The sequence below is a fragment of the Pongo abelii genome, chromosome 1 (genome assembly GCF_028885655.2).
Source record: "Pongo abelii isolate AG06213 chromosome 1, NHGRI_mPonAbe1-v2.0_pri, whole genome shotgun sequence".
NCBI lineage: Eukaryota > Metazoa > Chordata > Mammalia > Primates > Hominidae > Pongo > Pongo abelii.
Genome location: NC_071985.2, coordinates 113,285,267 through 113,303,773, shown reverse-complemented (window position 1 = coordinate 113,303,773; position 18,507 = coordinate 113,285,267). Strand labels below are relative to the sequence as shown.

The following is an 18,507-nucleotide window of genomic DNA, read 5'->3' as shown; positions in this document are numbered from 1 at the left end:
AAGATTTACATATATTATATTAAAAAGATATAATTGTATTTTTCAACCCACAAAATTATCTCAAGTTCAATATAGCAAGTCATTTATGAGAACCAACTATTGTGTTCTTTACCTGAAATTGAAAATGAGAATGTCTATCTTTAGAAGCTACCAGGACACATGAGTTCAGAATCATCTCTCATAATAACTTACTACCTGATTATATTAGTCCATTTTCATAGTGCTATGAAGAAATACCTGAGACTGGGTAATTTATAAAGAAAAAAAGGTTTAATGGACTCCCAGTTCCACATAGCTGAAGGGGCCTCACAATTATGGCAGAAGGCAAAGGAGAAGCAAAGGCAAGTCTTACATGGTGGCAGGCAAGAGAGCATGTGTAGGGGAACTGCCCTTTATAAGACCATCGGATCTCATGAGACTTATTCACTATCATGAGAACAGCATGGTGAAACCCGCTCCCCCATGATTCAATTACCTCCCACCAGGACCCTCCTATGACATGTGTGGATTATGGGAGCTAAAATTCAAGATGAGGTTTGGTTGGGGACACAGCCAAACCATATCATTCCACTCCTGGCCCCTCACAAATCTCATGTCCTCACATTTCAAAACTAATCATGCCTTCCCAACAGTCCCTCAAAGTCATAACTAATTTCAGCATTAACTCAAAAATTCACAGTCCAAAGTCTCATCTGAGACAGGGCAAGTCCCTTCTACCTATGAGCCTGTAAAATCAAAAGCAAGTTAGTTACTTCCTAGACACAATGGGGGTACAGGCATTGGGTAAATACAGCCATTCCAAATGGGAGAAATTAGCCAAATCAAAGGTGCTACAGCCCCATGCAAGTCTAAAATCCAGCAGAGCAGTCAAATCTTAAAGCTCCAAAATGATCTTTTTCACTCCATGTCTCACATCCAGGTCACACTGATGCAAGAGGTGGGTTCCCATGGTCTTGGGCAGCTCTGCCTCTGTGGCTTTTCAGGGTACAGCCTCTCTTCTGGCTGCTTTCACAGGCTAGTGTTGAGTGTCTGTGGCTTTTCCAGGTGCACAGTGCAAGCTGTCAGTGGATCTACCATTCTGGAGACTGGAGGACGATGGCCCTCTTCTCACAGCTCCACTAGGCAGTGCCCTGGCGGGAACTCTGTGTGAAGGCTCCAACCCTACATTTTCCTGCTGCACTGTCCTAGCAGAGATTCTCCATTAGGGCTCTGCCCCTTTAAGCAGATTTCTTCCTGGACATCCAAGTGTTTCTATACATCCTCTGAAATCTAGGCAGAGCTTCCCAAACCTCAGTTCTTGTCTTCCGCACATCCGCATGCCCAACACCATGTGGAAGCTGCCAACCTTTGAGGCTTGCATCCGCTGAAGCTACAATCTGAGCTGTACTTTGGCCCCTTTTAGCCATGGCTGGAACACAGGGCAACCAGTCCTGAGACTGCACAAAGTAGCAAGGCCCTGGTGCCCTGCATCTTAGGCCTCCAGTCCTGTGATGGGAGGGTCTGCAGTGAAGATGTCTGATATGCCCTGGAAACATTTTCCCCATTGTCTTGGCAATTAACATTTGGCTCCTCATTACATATGCAAATTTCTGCAGCTGGCTTGAATTTCTCCTCAGAAAATTGGTTTTTCTTTTCTATCATCACATCATCAGGCTGCAAATTTTCCAGACTTTTATTATGCTCTGCTCCCCTTTTAAAAATAAGTTTCAATTCTAAACCATATATTTTTGCATACATAAAACTGAATGCTTTTAACAGCCCCCAAGTCACTTCTTGAATGCTTTGCTGCTTAGAAATTTCTTCTGCCAGATACCCTAAATCATCTTTCTCAAGTTCAAAGTTCCACAGATCTCTAGGGGAGGGGCAAAATACTGCCAGTCTCTTTACTAAAACATAGCAAGAGTCACCTTCATTCTAGTTGCCAACAAGTTCCTCATCTCCATCTGAGACCACCTCAGCCTGGACTTCATTGTCCATATTACTATCAAAATTTTAGTCAAAGCCATTCAAGAAGTCTCTAGGAAGTTCCAAACTTTCCCACATCTTCCTGTCTTCTTCTAAGCCCTCCAAACTGTTCCAACCTCTGCCTATTATTCAGTTCCAAAGTCACTTCCACATTTTCGGGTATCTTTATAGCAGCGTCCCACTACCAGGTACGAATTTACTGTATTAGTCCTTTTCATACTGTAAAAGAAATACTTGAGACTAGATAATTTATAAAGAAACACAGGTTTAATGGACCTCCAGTTCCACATGGTTGGGGAGGCCTCACAATCATAGTGGAAGGTGGAGGAGGAGCAAAGTCATGTTTTAAATGGCAGCAGATAAGAGAGCACATGCAGGGAACTGCCCTTTATAAAACCATCAGCTCGGCCAGGCATGGTGGCTCATGGCTGTAATCCTAGCACTTTGGGAGGCCAAGGTGGGTGGATCACCTGAGGTCAGGAGTTTGAGACCAGCCTGGCCAACATGGTGAAACCCCGTTTCTACTATAAATACAAAAATGAGCTGGGTGTGGTGGCACATGCCTGTAATTCCAGCTACTCGGGTGGCTGAGGCAGAAGAATTGCTTGAACTAGGGAGACAGAAGTTACAGTGAGCTGAGAGCATGCTAAGCTTTACATACATTATAAAAAGAAAAAAATGCATAATTGTATTTTTAAACCTAGAAAATTCTCTTAAATATAGCAAGCAATTTATGAGAACCAACTATTTTGTTCTTTACATGAAATTGAAAATAGAGAATGTCTATCTTCAGAAGCTACCAGAACACATGAGTCCAGAACCAACTGCACTCCAGCCTGGGCGACAGAGTGAGACTCCATCTCAAAATAAATAAATAAATAAACCCATCAGATCTCATGAGACTCATTCACTCTCACAAGAACAGCACTGGAAAATCCAGCCCCATGATTCAATTACCTCCCACCAGGCCCCTCCCATGACATGTGGGGATTATACGAGCTACAATTCAAGAAGGTATATCAGTGGGGAAACAGCCAAACCATATCACTGATCTTTCACAAGTTATTTTATTTCTGAGGCTCAGTCTCTTTAAATGCAAAGTAGGAAGACTAATACCTTCTCTGTCTTCTTCACAGGGACACTGAGAAAAAGCTGTAGATAGAAAAGAGTCTAAGGAAAAATTAGAAGAGGTATAGAAATGAGATAAAATAGTGTTTGTTATATATAAGATGCTAGGGTTGATTCTTTATGTCCAAGCAGCTTTCAAATCACAGAACTGACACTATTCTAGACACATGACTCTGAGTGAGCACGAGCCATTTCTTCTGGATTAGACACAATCTTTGTGTCATTTATACACTAGAATTGTGTAGAACAGCCTTTCTATGAGTGTGTAATGTATAGGATATGTGTATTTATTGAGATATCAGGAGTTGAAACCTGGTGGAGAATTCTCATCCAATAATAAAGATAAATGACAGGCAGGGGAATGTTAAATTCAAGTAATGAACATTTGTAAGCAGCAACTCTGTGCCATGTACTATCCTAATGCCTGGGAATACAAAGTGTGTTGGGGGTCCCAGGTTTGGTTCTTCGTTAGGAGGAACAAATAGTCGAGGCTATGCTTTATTACTGAAAGGATGCAAAGCAAACTTAGCAAAGGGAAAAATGGCTCTTGCAGAAAAATCTGGAGGAAACCAGGTATAAGCTTCCATGAGTCCTCTGCCAGTGGACTCATGCGGGATGCAGTTAATTCCCCCAGCAACAAGATGTGATGACACTTGTAAAATATTACCTACCTGAGCAGGTCAGTAGAGACTCAATGCCCAGAGTTTCATGTTGGGGGCTTGTCATATGGTCACCCTCTGCCTAGCCCATACCAAAATTCTAGACTCCCAGAGGAGAAGCAAATGTTCATCAGAAACCACATTGTTTATACAAACAGTTTATACACAGGGAGGCACTCTTATCAGGGAACACTGGGAACCCTGTTGAAATCCAAGTTCCCAGACACCAATCAAGGTCCAATATTGCAAGCAGATCTCTGGAAGAATAACATTCCCAGGCATCATATATTAATTCTTTTATGCTTTTATGCACACAGAGATATAAACAAGCAATTGCGATATAATTGGATACTTGCAATGATTAATTCATTTGACTAAGGTTTATTAACCCTTTGAAGGGTGGAGTAAGAATGAGCTAAATTAGATATGGTTGTAGTAATTTGTCAGACTCAACTCCATACCTCAATGTTCTCTCCTCACTCACTGGCAGAATACTTTTTCTATAAAAAGTGCTATGGCTGGGCTCCAAATTATTCCTTGTAGCCTCCATCTAGAGCCCAGTGCACTTCCTGGGGGCTCTGTTTCCTGTCTGTCATATAATTTCTTCCTGCTTAGCCCTTAAGTAAGTGCTAAGGGCTACTTCTCTGTTTGACTTCAACAGAATCTGGCTTGACCAGATCCTGGCTGGACTTGAGGTATCCTCAAGCAAGTTCTGCCCCATCTGTGCTCCAGCCAAGATTCCCAGCACCTCACATCTCATCTGGCCTCTGTGTCCCCTTTGTCCATTAGAGGAACTAACCCATTCCTGGTTGAAGCCCTAGTTACTGGGACCTATCCTCTTCCTTTAGATAATGACTTAAAAGCCATTCAGTTTCTACCCAAAACCTTTGGTTAATTTTCACACGTCTGCCAACTGCCTGGGAGTTGGCTGGAGCTTAGAAACTTCAGGTTTCTCTCTTTTTCCTTCTGGAATCCTCTCATGCAGGAGCTCTACATGTTACTCTACATGTAACTGAAAGCAACTAGTGTCTTCAGCATCTCTGCTGCTGCTGTTTCTACTGCCCTGTTTCTACTGGAAATATTTATTCATTACCCCCAAGCCCTGTCCTCTTTCCTCTTTCAGGGTGTTGTATCAAAAGTACTGAGCTCTGGGTTTATAGGGCTCAAATTGAAGATGGGAATAAATGGGGGCAACATACATTGTTTCTCGGGTACCCAAATTAGCAAAAATAGCAAAAAGGTAGATGGTGACCCTTGAGTCTCCTAATAATATTAAGTAACATATTCAGCGACCCAGCCAAGAATTACAAAGTACACTTTCTCTTGTCCTTTCCCCACTCTGTAATCCACAGCTCCAGACAATTCAAACATTGAGATTCCTGGGAACTCCCAGATAGTAGCATCAGTTCGCCAAGAAATGAAGCTGGTGAGGCAGTGAAAAGCCAGGGCCTAGAAAGCTGGGAATGCCATGACGTGGGCACATTGAAAGGCAAGAGGCACGCATGATCAGCCTTGAACTTTAGGAAGATCCCAGGCAGCTGATGAAAGACAAGATGGGGAGTGAATGTGAAGGCAAGATACAAAAATAAGAATTTTTTGTAATAAGCTTTTAAGAGGTGGTGGGGCCTCAACTAGGTCTAAGGTGGTATGTGTAGAGTGGAGGAGAAAATATGAGAAATACTCAGAAGGCCAAATAATCAGGATGTGGGAATGGGAATGGGAGAATGGAAGGGTGGACCATTACTCTCTGCCCTCTGGCTTAGGGATCACTGGCTTTGGCAATAACTCTGTTAAGATAAACATTGGAAGACCAATGTTGAATCCAAACAATTTCATACTGCAGCTTCCCCTTCATTTCCTTTTCTGCATCTGAAGTGTTCTCACTGGGTTGGGTTTGGTTTTGTCTTCTCCTTGGAAGGTCCAGAAATGTCCTTGGTGTGTTTGACAGACTTTCAGGCCCACACACGGGAGCAGCTGTCTAAGTCAACTTGGGATTTTATTGAAGGTGGAGCTGATGACAGCATCACGCGGGATGACAACATTGCAGCATTCAAAAGGTGTGGTCTTCTGTAGCCTGTCTATTGTTAGGTTAAGGTGCACTGGTGGAGAGCAACTTGGACAGTAGTCTGGTTTCTGCCTCCAAAAAACACAGACCACTCAAGACCTAATAATGTGGATGATTTTGTTGTTGTTTTGGTTTGTTGGGGGCAGGGGAGGGAGGGCTGATGGGAAGATGGAAAAAGAGGGAATTTCTGTTATAGCTAGCATAAGTGAGTCATTCTCCTTCATCTCAGCAACTTTGCAACCTGACAAGATAGAACAAGAGTCCCAGAATGACCAGTTCCCTAGGCAGGGAGGATGGGCCTGCTGGGAGGCCTAGATCTCCTGAGTTACTAAACTCTGGCTTGGAGAAGAAGATGGAAGACAGGAGAGAACACTCAGGTTTGGAGAAAATATGGAGATCCAAGGAGTCTTAGAGATAATAAGAGATTGAGTCAGGGGAGAACAGTTGGTCTGAAAAAGTAGGAGATGGAGCATCGGTCAACCAACAGCAGTCCACAGGCAGAGGCTGACCCGCCACTTATTTTGTATGGTCCATGAGCTAATGATGGTTTTTCATTTTTGAATGGCTGGAGGTGGGGAGTCAAAAGAAGAATAATTCGTAATACATAAAAATTGTATGAAGTTCAAATTTTGGTGTCCATAAATAAAGTTTTATTTTAACACAACCATGCTCAGCCATTTACTAATGTTTATGGCTGCTTTTGCACTTCAAGAGCAGTGTTGAATAACTGTGACAAAGATTACATGGCCCACAACGCCTCAAATATTTACTCTCTGGCCCTTTATAGAAAAAGCTTGCTGATTCCTGTGATATAGAGGTCAGGAGAAAACTGAAAAATGGTATAAAAGGGAGCCCTATATTCTGTATTTTCATACTTAGCACTATACTAGGCACCTTACATCATTTATTTCAGTCTGTCTTCACAAAACTATTAGGAAATTTGGATTATTATTCTTATTTCAGATGAAGTGACTGAGGCTACCTTACTGAAATTTGCACAATTAAGAATTTTCAGAAAATTTTTCTAAGCTCATGTGCAAAAATAATAATGTTGTATAAACAACGAAAATTTTAGACACCTGAGGCTAAGTATGCATTTATTTAAAAAGTGTGTTTTGCATATTTATTATTTGTAAATTCTCCTACCTTCTTCTAAAGCAGTGTTTAAGTCAAATCTTCAAACTAACTAGCCTCTATCACAAAAGCCTCAATCACTCCCTGGGATTTGTTCTCATTCAGTGGCCTTTTCTTACTTTCTGGAGACTTGTTACTAACCTGAGAGGAAAAGAGCCTGGAACCTCTTCCTACCTATTCTTTTCTTTTTAGTCCTTGTTATGATGAACCAAACCATTCAAGTGCTGCAGTGTAGTCTGGGAGGCATGACTCAAAGACACAGACTTCTAACAGAGCAAAGCAGGAATAATGTGGACTTGGTATGCACAGAGAGGTTCAGAGAAGGTTGGGGAATGGGGAATGAGGTGTTGGGAGTGGCTTTCTGGAGATAAGTCTCCTCCTGGATCAACACAGGTTACTCAGCTCTCAGCCAACTGAACCCACCAAGGTTCCACAGGACCCTGTCTGGCCAAGGTTCCACAGGACCCTGTCTGGTTTAGACTTATATCAGGAATCAGGGAGGTCAACCCAGACAGTGCCTCCCTGCTGCAGAATCATCACACCAACAGAAGATCTCTTTGTTGTCCGGCACAGAATTCGCCTCCGTCCCCGGTACCTGAGAGATGTGTCTGAGGTGGACACCAGAACCACAATCCAAGGGGAGGAGATCAGTGCCCCTATTTGCATCGCACCCACAGGGTTCCACTGCCTTGTCTGGCCTGATGGGGAAATGAGCACAGCAAGAGGTATGAACTATCCCCACCTCGAGGCTCCTTTCCAGGAGAAGGTGTCCCTCAGAGCAGTGGCAGGGTGCTCCAAGATTCTCTCTAGAAGGGCCTTAGGAACATAATCTGGTTAACACTAAGGAAGGCAGGAAAGGGAATGCTTAAAGCTACGTTTGTGTAACCTAAGATTGAGAAAACATTCATTTTCCATAATAAAGAATAGTTAGAGTGCAAGGGGGGTTACAGATGAATAAGAAGGTGCTAAAATCCAACCAAGTCATCTCTCAGAACAGGGGTGCTGGCCCTTCCGGCTCACACCATCTGTAGGGAAAGGGATGCTTAATGCAGCCTCAAGGCTAGGGCCCTCTTTAGCCCCTGATGGGCCAGGGCTAGGGCTGAATGGCAGTCTCTGAATTTAGGATGAGGAGAGAATCACGACATTAGGTCCTAACACAAGGCCCTGGAAGCTGCTGTTGCCCAAATATTCCATTTTCCCTCTCTTCAATTGACCCTGTCATCTTGTTTGACAGAGATTTTATTTTTGGGTTACATCTCCTTCCCAGTCAACCTAATTCTCATCCCACATTCTCCACCACCACCACCACCACCACCACCAATAATAATAATAATAATAATAATAATAATAATAATAATAATGAATAGAAAAGGAGAGATGGGGCTGAAAATGCTCTTGGGACTCCTTCGTAATCTTCACTCTAAGTCACATCTGTTTTTGCGAATTTCTCAGGGCTTCCCTGAGGTCTTTTCCTTTGACTCCATGATGCAGGAAGCTATGGATTCAAGGATTCTAGAGCTGAATGTGACATCCATCTTGACGGGGTCTAGGGACCAGGTCTAGCTAGGTCGAGATATTAATATCCTATATGAATGTGACTAGTTTACTAAATCATCATGGTTGAATGTGTTGTTTGGGGGTAGGATGAAAGAATGGGGTATCTCCTGTTGACATGAAAAATTGAAAATGTTAATTTTTGATTAGCCCAAATTCTCTGCCTATGAGTTATAGTGGGACAGTGACATTAACCTGTTGGAGATTTCATTGAAATGAATAAAGTAGGAAATGGGAAATCTGCCAGTCAGCAGTAGCCGTATGACCATCATCACCATCAATTTCATTAGCGCTGGTATCTATGCAGTACACCACTTTGCAATGTAAAGAATGTTCCCATAGCTAGTATCTTATTCAGTCTCCCAACAACCCTAAAGACATGTATTATTATTTTCCCCATTTTACAGATAAAGAAAATGAGAGACTCAAGGCCACACAGCAAAGAAGGAGTAGAACTAGCATTCTTCTAATTTCAGATGCTATGCTTTTTCCACCATGAAGTTCAGGATTCTCCACTGGAATTACATTCCCTCATCTTCTGCCTTCTCTAATTCTCTTCTGCTTCATTAAGGAGTTCATAAGAGGCCCAGTTTCCTGTCTGAAGGCTATAACACAACCAACATGATTCTGGAAATTGCATGGCATCTTTAGCAGGAAATATTTTGTTATAGAGTAGAGGGTTTGTAAGACAGGTTATACAGAGGAGAACCCAAAAAGGTTTAGGTCTCTCAGCCTGATCAAATTGCCTTCCATCCCTTTCTTACAAGGAAGCAGAATGAAATTAAGCTTTATCTGCATTCATGGGGCAAGATGGCCAGAGGCTACACAGACTCCCAAGGTTTTCAGCCCAGTCCAGAGGCCTCTGCCCTCCAGCCTGAGTCATGTCTTTTGCTTTACAGCTGCCCAAGCGGCTGGTATCTGCTACATCACCAGCACATTTGCCAGCTGTAGCCTTGAAGACATTGTCATTGCAGCTCCCGAAGGCCTCCGATGGTTCCAACTCTATGTGCATCCAGACCTGCAGCTGAACAAACAGTTGATCCAGAGGGTAGAATCCCTAGGTTTCAAAGCTTTGGTAATAACTTTGGATACACCTGTATGTGGCAACAGGCGACATGACATTCGAAACCAGTTGAGGAGGAACTTAACACTAACAGATCTTCAATCACCTAAAAAGGTAGGAAAGATACCAAATTCAACGGACAGGCATTACAAGAGGCAAATTTCCTTCCCTCTTTTCTCCTTTCCTCCATTCTTTCTTTCCACAAGCATTTATTGAACACCTGCTCTGTGCCAGACACTGGGGATAAAGCAGTTCGAAAAAGCAGATATGGTTCCTGCTCCCTAGAGTTTCCAGACAAGCACAATCAATATAAGACCAAATGTTCTCACCCTTGGAGCTGCCCAACCTGTCACCAGAAGTGTTCTGGCCAGAGCTGGATGCTGAGAAACAGGAAAGCCATGGGAAATATTTTTGCATGAACTGGAGAGTAAACTAAAAAAGTTCATCTAACATTTTCTACTTTATGACACACTCAGAAAATGCTAATTTTGGATGGCATACATAGATAAACTGACTCTCCAAAGGGGATGTTCATGACCAAGGTGACTGGCCAGACAGTCTAGACAGGCCAGGTTCTACCCTACTGCCTTGAAACTGAGGAATCAATATCTCTGCATACATAGAACTCATTTGTGGAGCACCAGGATGCTATAGCACATTTGTTTGTAATCTCTGAACTAGGTGACTACAAGGGGCACCTTCCCCAATAAAATCCTACAATTAAATGGCAAGGAGTGCCTCGGAGAGAGACACCCATGATAAAGTGGGAATCCCTGGCTACAGTAGAGATACTAAAGCCAGCCTTTTCAGCCAGTGGGTGGCTGTGACACCCAGCCAAGTAACTCAACAGTTCTCATTAATCACAGATTGGCCTTGAGGTGCTCCAAAATCCTTATTCAAATTCCAGAAGCACATTGAGATTTATAAATATTTGATGTACATGGTGAGCCAAGAGTAAATATTGGGTAATAACTGATTTAGTATTGCTTAGTTCTTATCCTGGGTATGTCTCAACCATAACATATCACATTGACCTATAAATGCTTTTGCTTATCCATCTCATATACTAAACTCTGAATTTTTTAAAGTAGAAACTTTGTCTTATTTGTCTTTGTGTCCCCAGATCCTAGCACAATTATTGAGCAGCAACATGATTCATGGTCAACGATAAGCAATTGAAGTAGAAATTCTTTTATACAAATTTTGTTAGGAAAAGGAGCTAGAAACATTGTTGGGTTTTGTTGCTCCTGTTTCTTTTTGTTTTCTTTGTTGTTTGTTTTTGAGACAAGGTCTCACTCTATCAGCCAGGCTGGTATGTGGTGACACCATCACTACTCACTGCAGTCTAGACCTCCTGAGCCCAAGTGATCCTCCCACTTCAGCCTCCCGAGTAGCTGGGACTACAGGCATGTACCACTATTTATTTTTTTTGAGGAGCAGCAGCAGGGTCTCTATGTGTTGCCCATGCTCGTCTCAAACTACTAGGCTCGAAAGATCCTTCCGCCTCAGCCCCACAAAGTGCTGGGATTGCAGGCATGAGCCACCATGCCCAGCTCTGTTCTTCCTCCTTCCAGTTTATAAATGGCGGATCTCCAAATGTGTCTCATTTTTGGAATGCATCAAGTAGCCTTGTGAGAGTTCAGGACTAAGTTCCCTTTTTATTTCCTATAGGGAAATGCAATACCTTATTTCCAGATGACTCCTATCAGCACTTCTCTCTGCTGGAATGATCTCTCCTGGTTTCAGAGCATAACTCGATTGCCCATCATCCTTAAAGGGATTTTGACAAAAGAGGATGCAGAGTTAGCTGTGAAGCACAATGTCCAGGGCATCATTGTTTCCAACCATGGTGGGAGGCAGCTTGATGAGGTTCTCGCTTCAGTAAGTAGGATTACTTCAGAGAGGGGTGTGTTTGTGAGTGCTGTGTGTGTATGTGTGAGTGTGTCCACATCAAGGGACTCTGTGAAATCTAAGCATATTTCACTCCTCTGTACCACATGCGTTGGTATGTACCTGTGAATTTTAAGCACTGTTAATTATTATTAGTACTGTGTGCTAAGCTGTTTTTTCAACCTTTACATATAGCATCTCTAAGTCTCATGCCAATGCTGCAAGATGGATATTATTATCCCTGTTTTGCAAATTCAGATACTGTAGTTTAGTGATGTTAAATAACTTATCTTTAGTTCACATAGATAATAAATAGTTAATGTTGAAATTGATTAGACAGATGTTCTAAAGAAAACACGTTTCATGGCAAAACTCTAAAAACACCCTGATGTGTCTTTTGCTAAAATCTATAAAAGTCCATAATTTTTTCCCTTAACTCATAAACTTATGTCCATTATAAATGAAGTTTGAGGGCAAGAAAGTGAGAGAAAGGAAGGCAGGGAAAGAATCTTTACATGGGAATTTGTTGTTGATTTGTTTTCATTAAGTTATATTTTTTCAAATGTTCTACTGCTGCTTGACTTGTTTTAAGAAAGAGAAATGAGGTTTTTTCCTCTTCAGTTTCATTGACACTTATAAAAATAAAGCATGTTCACTGCAGATAAATTAGAAAATATACATAAGTAAAAGATAAAAATTAACACTAATTTTATCACTATCACTAACGTCAACATTTTGGTCATTGTTAACATCTTCTTAATGCAAATACAACTTTTTTTGTTTAAGAAAAGTACAAATAATATTCAGTTTTTTTCTTTTACTTAGCATTATATTAAGAGCAACTTTTTGTTTCAGTATATATGCTCCTCTTATTTTTAATGGTATGTAGTATGAACAGACAACTATATAACCAATCTCCATTTTAGAACATCTGTGTTGCCTCTAATCTTTCCCTATTTTAAACAACACATCAGTGACTGAATCCATAGCACATTCTCAAGTACTTCTTTAAGACAAATTCCAGGAATTAGAAATTTGCACTAGCTGGTTGGTACCTTCTAAGACATGTGATGCTTGGAAGCCTAAGAGCCAGCCACTCACCTCCTCCTCTGCACCAGCTCTAACTGGTAAAGGCAGAGGAATGGCAAGCCCACATGGAGAGCAGGGGTCACCCTTCACTGTGTCTCTCTGGTAAGAGCTGAACTAAAGTGGTTGGGTCTCCTGCTTTTCATCCCACCTATTGACCTGCAAACTTAGGAGAAAGTGGTTGGGCTGAGCACACACTGAGCTCTCTCACCCAACCCCTGTCAGGATGCCTACAAGCCATCCAGTATTTAGCAAAACAGAGAAAGCAAAAGAGTATACCATGCCCTGAGTCATCCCAACTATGCCTAAATAGGAGCAGAAGGCAATGAAGAGCCCATCACCAACAAGCAGCAAACAGTAGAATATAGGCTTTTGAAAGAAAGCTAATAAAATACATCATACAATAGGTGTCAGGCTCTCATTAATCAACTTAGCTGGTCTTGTTCTTTTGGAAGAACTGAATAATGAGTAGACAAAGAGGGAGACTAATTCTCCCATTGTGCTTCCCCCACTAGAGAATGAGTATTGGCTAAGGCAGGGGCCAGGGAGAGGAGAATTTCTCCTATCTTATTGTGCTGATCAATTTGATATTCTCCCAAGCCATTTGGCTTCACATCCAAACTCAAGTTCACTCGGAGACAGCACAAACATCAGTGTGAGCCTAGTGAGGGTTTTGCTTCAGGTGAAACCTGACCCTGTGCTTGTACAACCCTGCCTCACTCGCCTCACCTTAATCCTAGCCCCAGATCTATTTATTTATAAAAACAAACTTCCAGCTCACAGGTCAGAGTTTGCCATTTGTTTTTCTAAAACATTGTATTCAAACATCATTTATCTGAGTTTTTAAAAAAAATTGTTTCCACAGGTTATTAAGGAACAAGTGGTGTCTGTTACATGAGTAAGTTCTTTAGTGGTGATTTGCGAGATTTTGGTGCAAGCATCACCTGAGCAGCATACACTGCACTCTATTTGTAGTCTTTTATTCCCACCCCCTTCACACCCTTTCTCCCTTAATCCCCAAAGTACATAGTGTCACTTTTATGCCTTTGCATCCTCATAGCTTAGCTCCCACTTATGAGTGAGAATATATGATGTTTGGTTTTCCATTCCTGAATTACTTCACTTAGAATAACAATCTCCAATCTCATCCAGATTGCTGCGAATGCCATTAATTCATTCCTTCTTATGGCTGAGTAGTATTTCATCATATATATATATACATATCACAGTTTCTTTATCCACTCATTGATTGATGGGCATTTGGGTGGGTTCCACATTTTTCCAATTGTTAATTCTGCTGCTGTAAACATGTGTGCAAGTATCTTTTTCATATAATGACTTCTTTTCCTCTGGGTAGATACCCGGTAGTGGGATTGCTGGATCAAATGGTAGTTCTACTTTTAGTTCTATAAGGAATCTCCACACTGTTTTCCATAGCAGTTGTACTAGCTCACATTCCCACCAGCAGTGTAGAAGTGTTCCCTGTTCACTGCATCCATGTGAACATCTATTTTTTTTTATTATGGCCATTCTTGTAGCAGTAAGGAGGTATTGCATTGTAATTTTGATTTGCATTTCCCTAATCATTAGTGATGTTGAGCACTTTTTCATATGTTTGTTGGCTATTTGTATATTTTATTTTGAGAATTATCTATTCGTGTCCTTAGCTCACTTTTTGATGAGTTTTTTTTTTTCTTGTTAATTTGTTTGAGTTCCTCATAGATTCTGGATGTTAGCCTTTTGTCAGATGTATAGATTGTGAAGGTTTTCTTCTACTTTGTGGGTTGTCTGTTTACTCTGCAGACTGTTCCTTTGCCATACAAAAGCTCCTTAGTTTAATTAAGTGCCAGCTATTTATCTTTGTTTCTATTGTATTTGCTTTTGGGTTCTTGGTCATAAAATCCTTGCCTAAGCCAATATCTAGAAGGGTTTTTCCTATGTTATATTCTAGAATTTTTATAGTTTCAGGTCTTAGAATTAAGTCCTTGATCCATCTTGAGTTGATTTTTATATAAAGTGAGAGATGGTGATCCAGTTCCATTGTCCTACATGTGGCTAGCCAATTATCCCAGCATCATTTGTTAAATATAGTATCCTTTCCCCACTTTATGTTTTTGTTTGTGTCACCAAAGATCAGTTGGCTGTAAGTATTTGGATTTATTTCTGGGTTCTCTATTCTGTTCCATTCGTCTATGTGCCTATTTTTATACCAGTACCATGCTGTTTTGGTGACTATTAGTAACGAGAGAGAATTCATGTCCAAATAAAAGACATTTTTATAGTCCCAGCATGGTATTATTTGGATTTTTTTTTTGAGTTGGAGTTTTACTCTTGTCACCCACACTGGAGGGCAATGGTGCAGTCTCAGCTCACTACAACCTCCACCTCCCAGGTTCAAGCAATTCTCCTGCCTCAGCCTCCCAAGTAGCTGGGATTACAGGCACTGGCCACCACGCCTGGCTATTTGCATTTTTAGTAGAGATGGGGTTTCGCCATGTTGGCCAGGCTGGTCTCGAACTCCTCACCTCAAGTGGTTCACCCACCTCAGCCTCCCAAAGTGCTGGAATTATAGGCGTGAGACATTGTGCCCAGCTGGAATATTTTTATGATGTTGTGAAAGAGAAATATGTTTGTACAAACTCTTCCAGCGAGCCATACTATGCAGTGGAGTTGATAAAAATTGTGAAATAATATAGGGAGTGAATTTCACCTTAGGGTAAGGCTTTAGAGTTAATTTTTAATAGGACAGAACAGGACATTCATTACAGTCTTCTGGGGACAACAGCTGACTTATCCTTTCCCCTGGTCCCAGGAGGAAGTACAAGAACAATGTTAGATATGAAACCTCATAGAGGTGGGAACTTTTCTCAAAATCTTTACCTTTTATAGCACTGGCAACAACCTGCAGAGAGTGGGACACTGACCTCAGGCACAGACTCTAAGGGAGTGCCAAAAACTCAGATACTATAGTTTGAAATCAGGTGATTTCAAAGTTCCTTATAGAAGTTCCCACCTCTTTCACAACATTATAAAAATACTCCAAATAATACCATGCTGGGACTACAAAAAATGCCTCTTATTAGAATGTGAATTCTCTCTAGTTATTACATGTAAGTTCAAAACATATTCAATTCCCCCCCACCCCCAACGTATAAGTTAAAGTAGAAAATTATTTCCTCACTAGTTTCGTATACTGTTCAGTCTCAGCCAAAGTATCCCATTCAGGTAGAATGCTAGTGGATTCCTTTGGCAGCAGAAGGCCTCATAAGGCCCAGTTTTGACTCTTCTTCTCAGGCCATCCCTCAGAGAAGCACAGACAAAAACCCTGAACTCCCTCCCCAAGGATCTTCCCCCTTGATCCATAAGGGGCCTGTTTGTCACTCCTCTTCACAGACTTGTAGGTGCCTAGAAGTATAGATTGGCCTGGGGCACCTTGTGTGGTCAAGGCCTATTGGCCTGTTCCCTGGAATTGAAGAGGCAACATAAGAGACAAAGTTCCTTAGGAAAATCAGGCCAAGGTGATAAGATGTTTTTATTTTGTCTGTCAAAGGCTCAAACTTTAGTTTTACCATGTTGTACTTTAGTCCTATCTCATTTTCTCAGATACGCCATGAGGAAGTCAGGGACAAGTCAGTCAAGTGGTGCATGAGAAATAATGTTCAACCCAGTTTCCCAAGTCAGGATGCAATCCAGACATGCAGGCCATGGCCAAGTGTACTTGTCTTGCCAAAAAGACTTAGTGCCTTTGCAGGGGAGAGCCTTTCTAGTTGTGCCACCCTAGAAACAGAGAGAGTAGAAGAAAATCAAAAGTCAAAATGTTGTTTGAAAAGAAGAAAGTTAAAGTGAACATTATAAATGGAAAATGTCCCTTTTAGGATGGAAAGAGCAACCAAGCAGTTCTTCCAACTGGTAAGACAGTTAAGTGAGTCAGAGAGAAGCTAGACTGGAGTCAAAGCAGAAAGTCAAGGCAGGAGGGCCTCAGGAATGTGACTGCCGCTGCAGTTGATCAGTGCTAGCAGCCTCAAGCATGGGAGGGGAAGAAATTGTCAAGGGCATCTCCTTAGCTTGGTTTTCCTGGTCGTATGCCAGGAAGACCGAGTCTGAGAGTCAAAATAGAAAGCCCTCCAGCCCATGTGTATCTCCTTTTCAGATTGATGCTTTGACAGAAGTGGTGGCAGCTGTAAAGGGGAAAATTGAAGTCTACCTGGATGGCGGGGTCCGAACTGGCAATGATGTCCTGAAGGCTCTGGCCCTTGGAGCTAAGTGCATTTTTCTTGGGAGACCAATCCTATGGGGCCTTGCCTGCAAGGTGAGAGTGGCAAAGCAAACCAGCAAGAAGATACAGAGCTTCTCATTCATTTCTGTGCTTTCCTGTGGTTCATTTTCCAAGCTTAGCCATTTTCAAAATGACTCCTAAAGGATAGTTATACCTAAGCTGCATCTCCATGCTTCCTCTGAAGCCCATTGCAAAATGTTCAATAGTTTCATCCCCTATCTTTGTCTCTGTGCTTTCCTTTATTCCCAAGGTAATTCTCACTTCACAGATATTTCCCATCTTTCCCATTATAGCTTTGACTACATCTAGAATTTATACTCAGTGGATGGTCAGAATGTTCCTTTATGTCTCTTTGTGTCTCCATCTGTCTGCCTCGGGAGCAGGGTGAACATGGTGTTAAGGAAGTTTTGAACATTTTAACAAATGAGTTCCACACTTCCATGGCCCTTACAGGTAAGTTAAAAACATGTTTTCCCTGATTTGGAACTTAAAGCAGGATGGCTAAAGAATAGGAGCAGCAGTCCTTCCCTCCAGCAGATCCTTTCCTGACGTGGTAGCTGTCCAAAAGATAGGACAGGCAGGCAACTTTCAAGACAAAGATTAAGCACTATTCTCTGCCCAGTGGAAACCAGAGCTGTCCTCAAGATCATTGTCAGTTCTGGGGAGTGTCACCTCTGGCTCTGAATTCTTGCTTCTGTTGAATTCGTTCAATTTATGGACTATTGATATATCCCATGCCTGTTGTTTCTGTCCACTCCAATCAACCCAGGCATGAAACTCAACTCTTTTCTATGCTTCTACTTTTAGGAAAAGACCCTCTCATTAGTATATTTTTGTGAATAATACATTTTGCCAAAGTTATGGTGCATACATCATAAATATGGAAAGAACTCCCAGTTAAACATCAAGCAGCCTGTTATTGCATTCTTTCAGCCTTCTCATCACCAGGAACTTCTCATTGCCTACTCAAGCCCACAACTCCCCAGCCCCATAACATCATGCCAGCTTCTCTTTCTCCCTTCTTTTACTCATCTGGAGTCACTCTCTTCAATCCTTATGTCCAATCTGAGCTACGGTCATAATTTTACGTATTCATTAATATCTTCTTCTAAAGAAGAGTCTTTTCCTTTGACAGAACTTTTCTTTAGAAGGCAATTGTTATGTGGAATACTCACCCCATCTCTTTTGCTATCTGTGTGTCATATTCCTCCCGAAAAGATACTTCCTATATCCCTGAGCCTTATCAGAACCAAGATAAAGATCAAAGACATCTATTGCACACAAGAGTCAATTTAGAAAATGCTAAAATAGGGTTTTTACATGTTTACCCTGACATTTTGACATGGCCATGTTCAGAGATGACCTGGGCTCAGGTTCACAGAATAATTCCCAATGCAAACAGAATTATATTATTCATTCTGTATGTAAACCATTTTATAAGAGTGAGCACAAAGATCAAGTCAGACTTGTTCCCTTTCATCACCCCTTACCCATGATGAGGTGAGTTGCTGGTGTTTGAGAAAAATGAGCTTGTAACCACATTGTTCTTTTAGGCTGCCGGTCGGTCGCTGAGATCAATCGAAACTTGGTCCAGTTTTCCAGGCTGTAAGAAAAAACGGCCAATAACCAGACTGCTGAGGTTGCCCACAGAAGGATCACAAACTCACAGCACAGTGTGTGATGCTGT

General features: G+C 41.6%; 1 protein-coding gene across 1 annotated transcript; it reads left to right on the top strand.

Annotated features, from left to right (window-relative positions):
• Nucleotides 1-5,678: 5,678 nt before the first annotated feature.
• Nucleotides 5,679-18,429, top strand: HAO2 (hydroxyacid oxidase 2). The gene is made up of 7 exons (XM_002810353.3): nt 5,679-5,809; nt 7,525-7,676; nt 9,405-9,682; nt 11,240-11,449; nt 16,695-16,853; nt 17,204-17,273; nt 18,374-18,429. The coding sequence occupies exons 1-7, from the start codon at nt 5,679-5,681 to the stop codon at nt 18,427-18,429; spliced, it is 1,056 nt and encodes a 351-aa protein (XP_002810399.1).
• The last annotated feature ends 78 nt before the right edge of the window (nt 18,430-18,507 follow it).

Bases quoted from the DNA above. Each gene is read 5' to 3' on its own strand.
- HAO2 (XM_002810353.3), top strand. From the start codon at position 5,679: ATGTCCTTGGTGTGTTTGACAGACTTTCAGGCCCACACACGGGAGCAG. The intron at 5,810-7,524 runs GTGTGGTCTTCT...TGTCCGGCACAG, and splicing joins AACATTGCAGCATTCAAAAG to AATTCGCCTCCGTCCCCGGT. The intron at 11,450-16,694 runs GTAAGTAGGATT...TCTCCTTTTCAG, and splicing joins TTGATGAGGTTCTCGCTTCA to ATTGATGCTTTGACAGAAGT.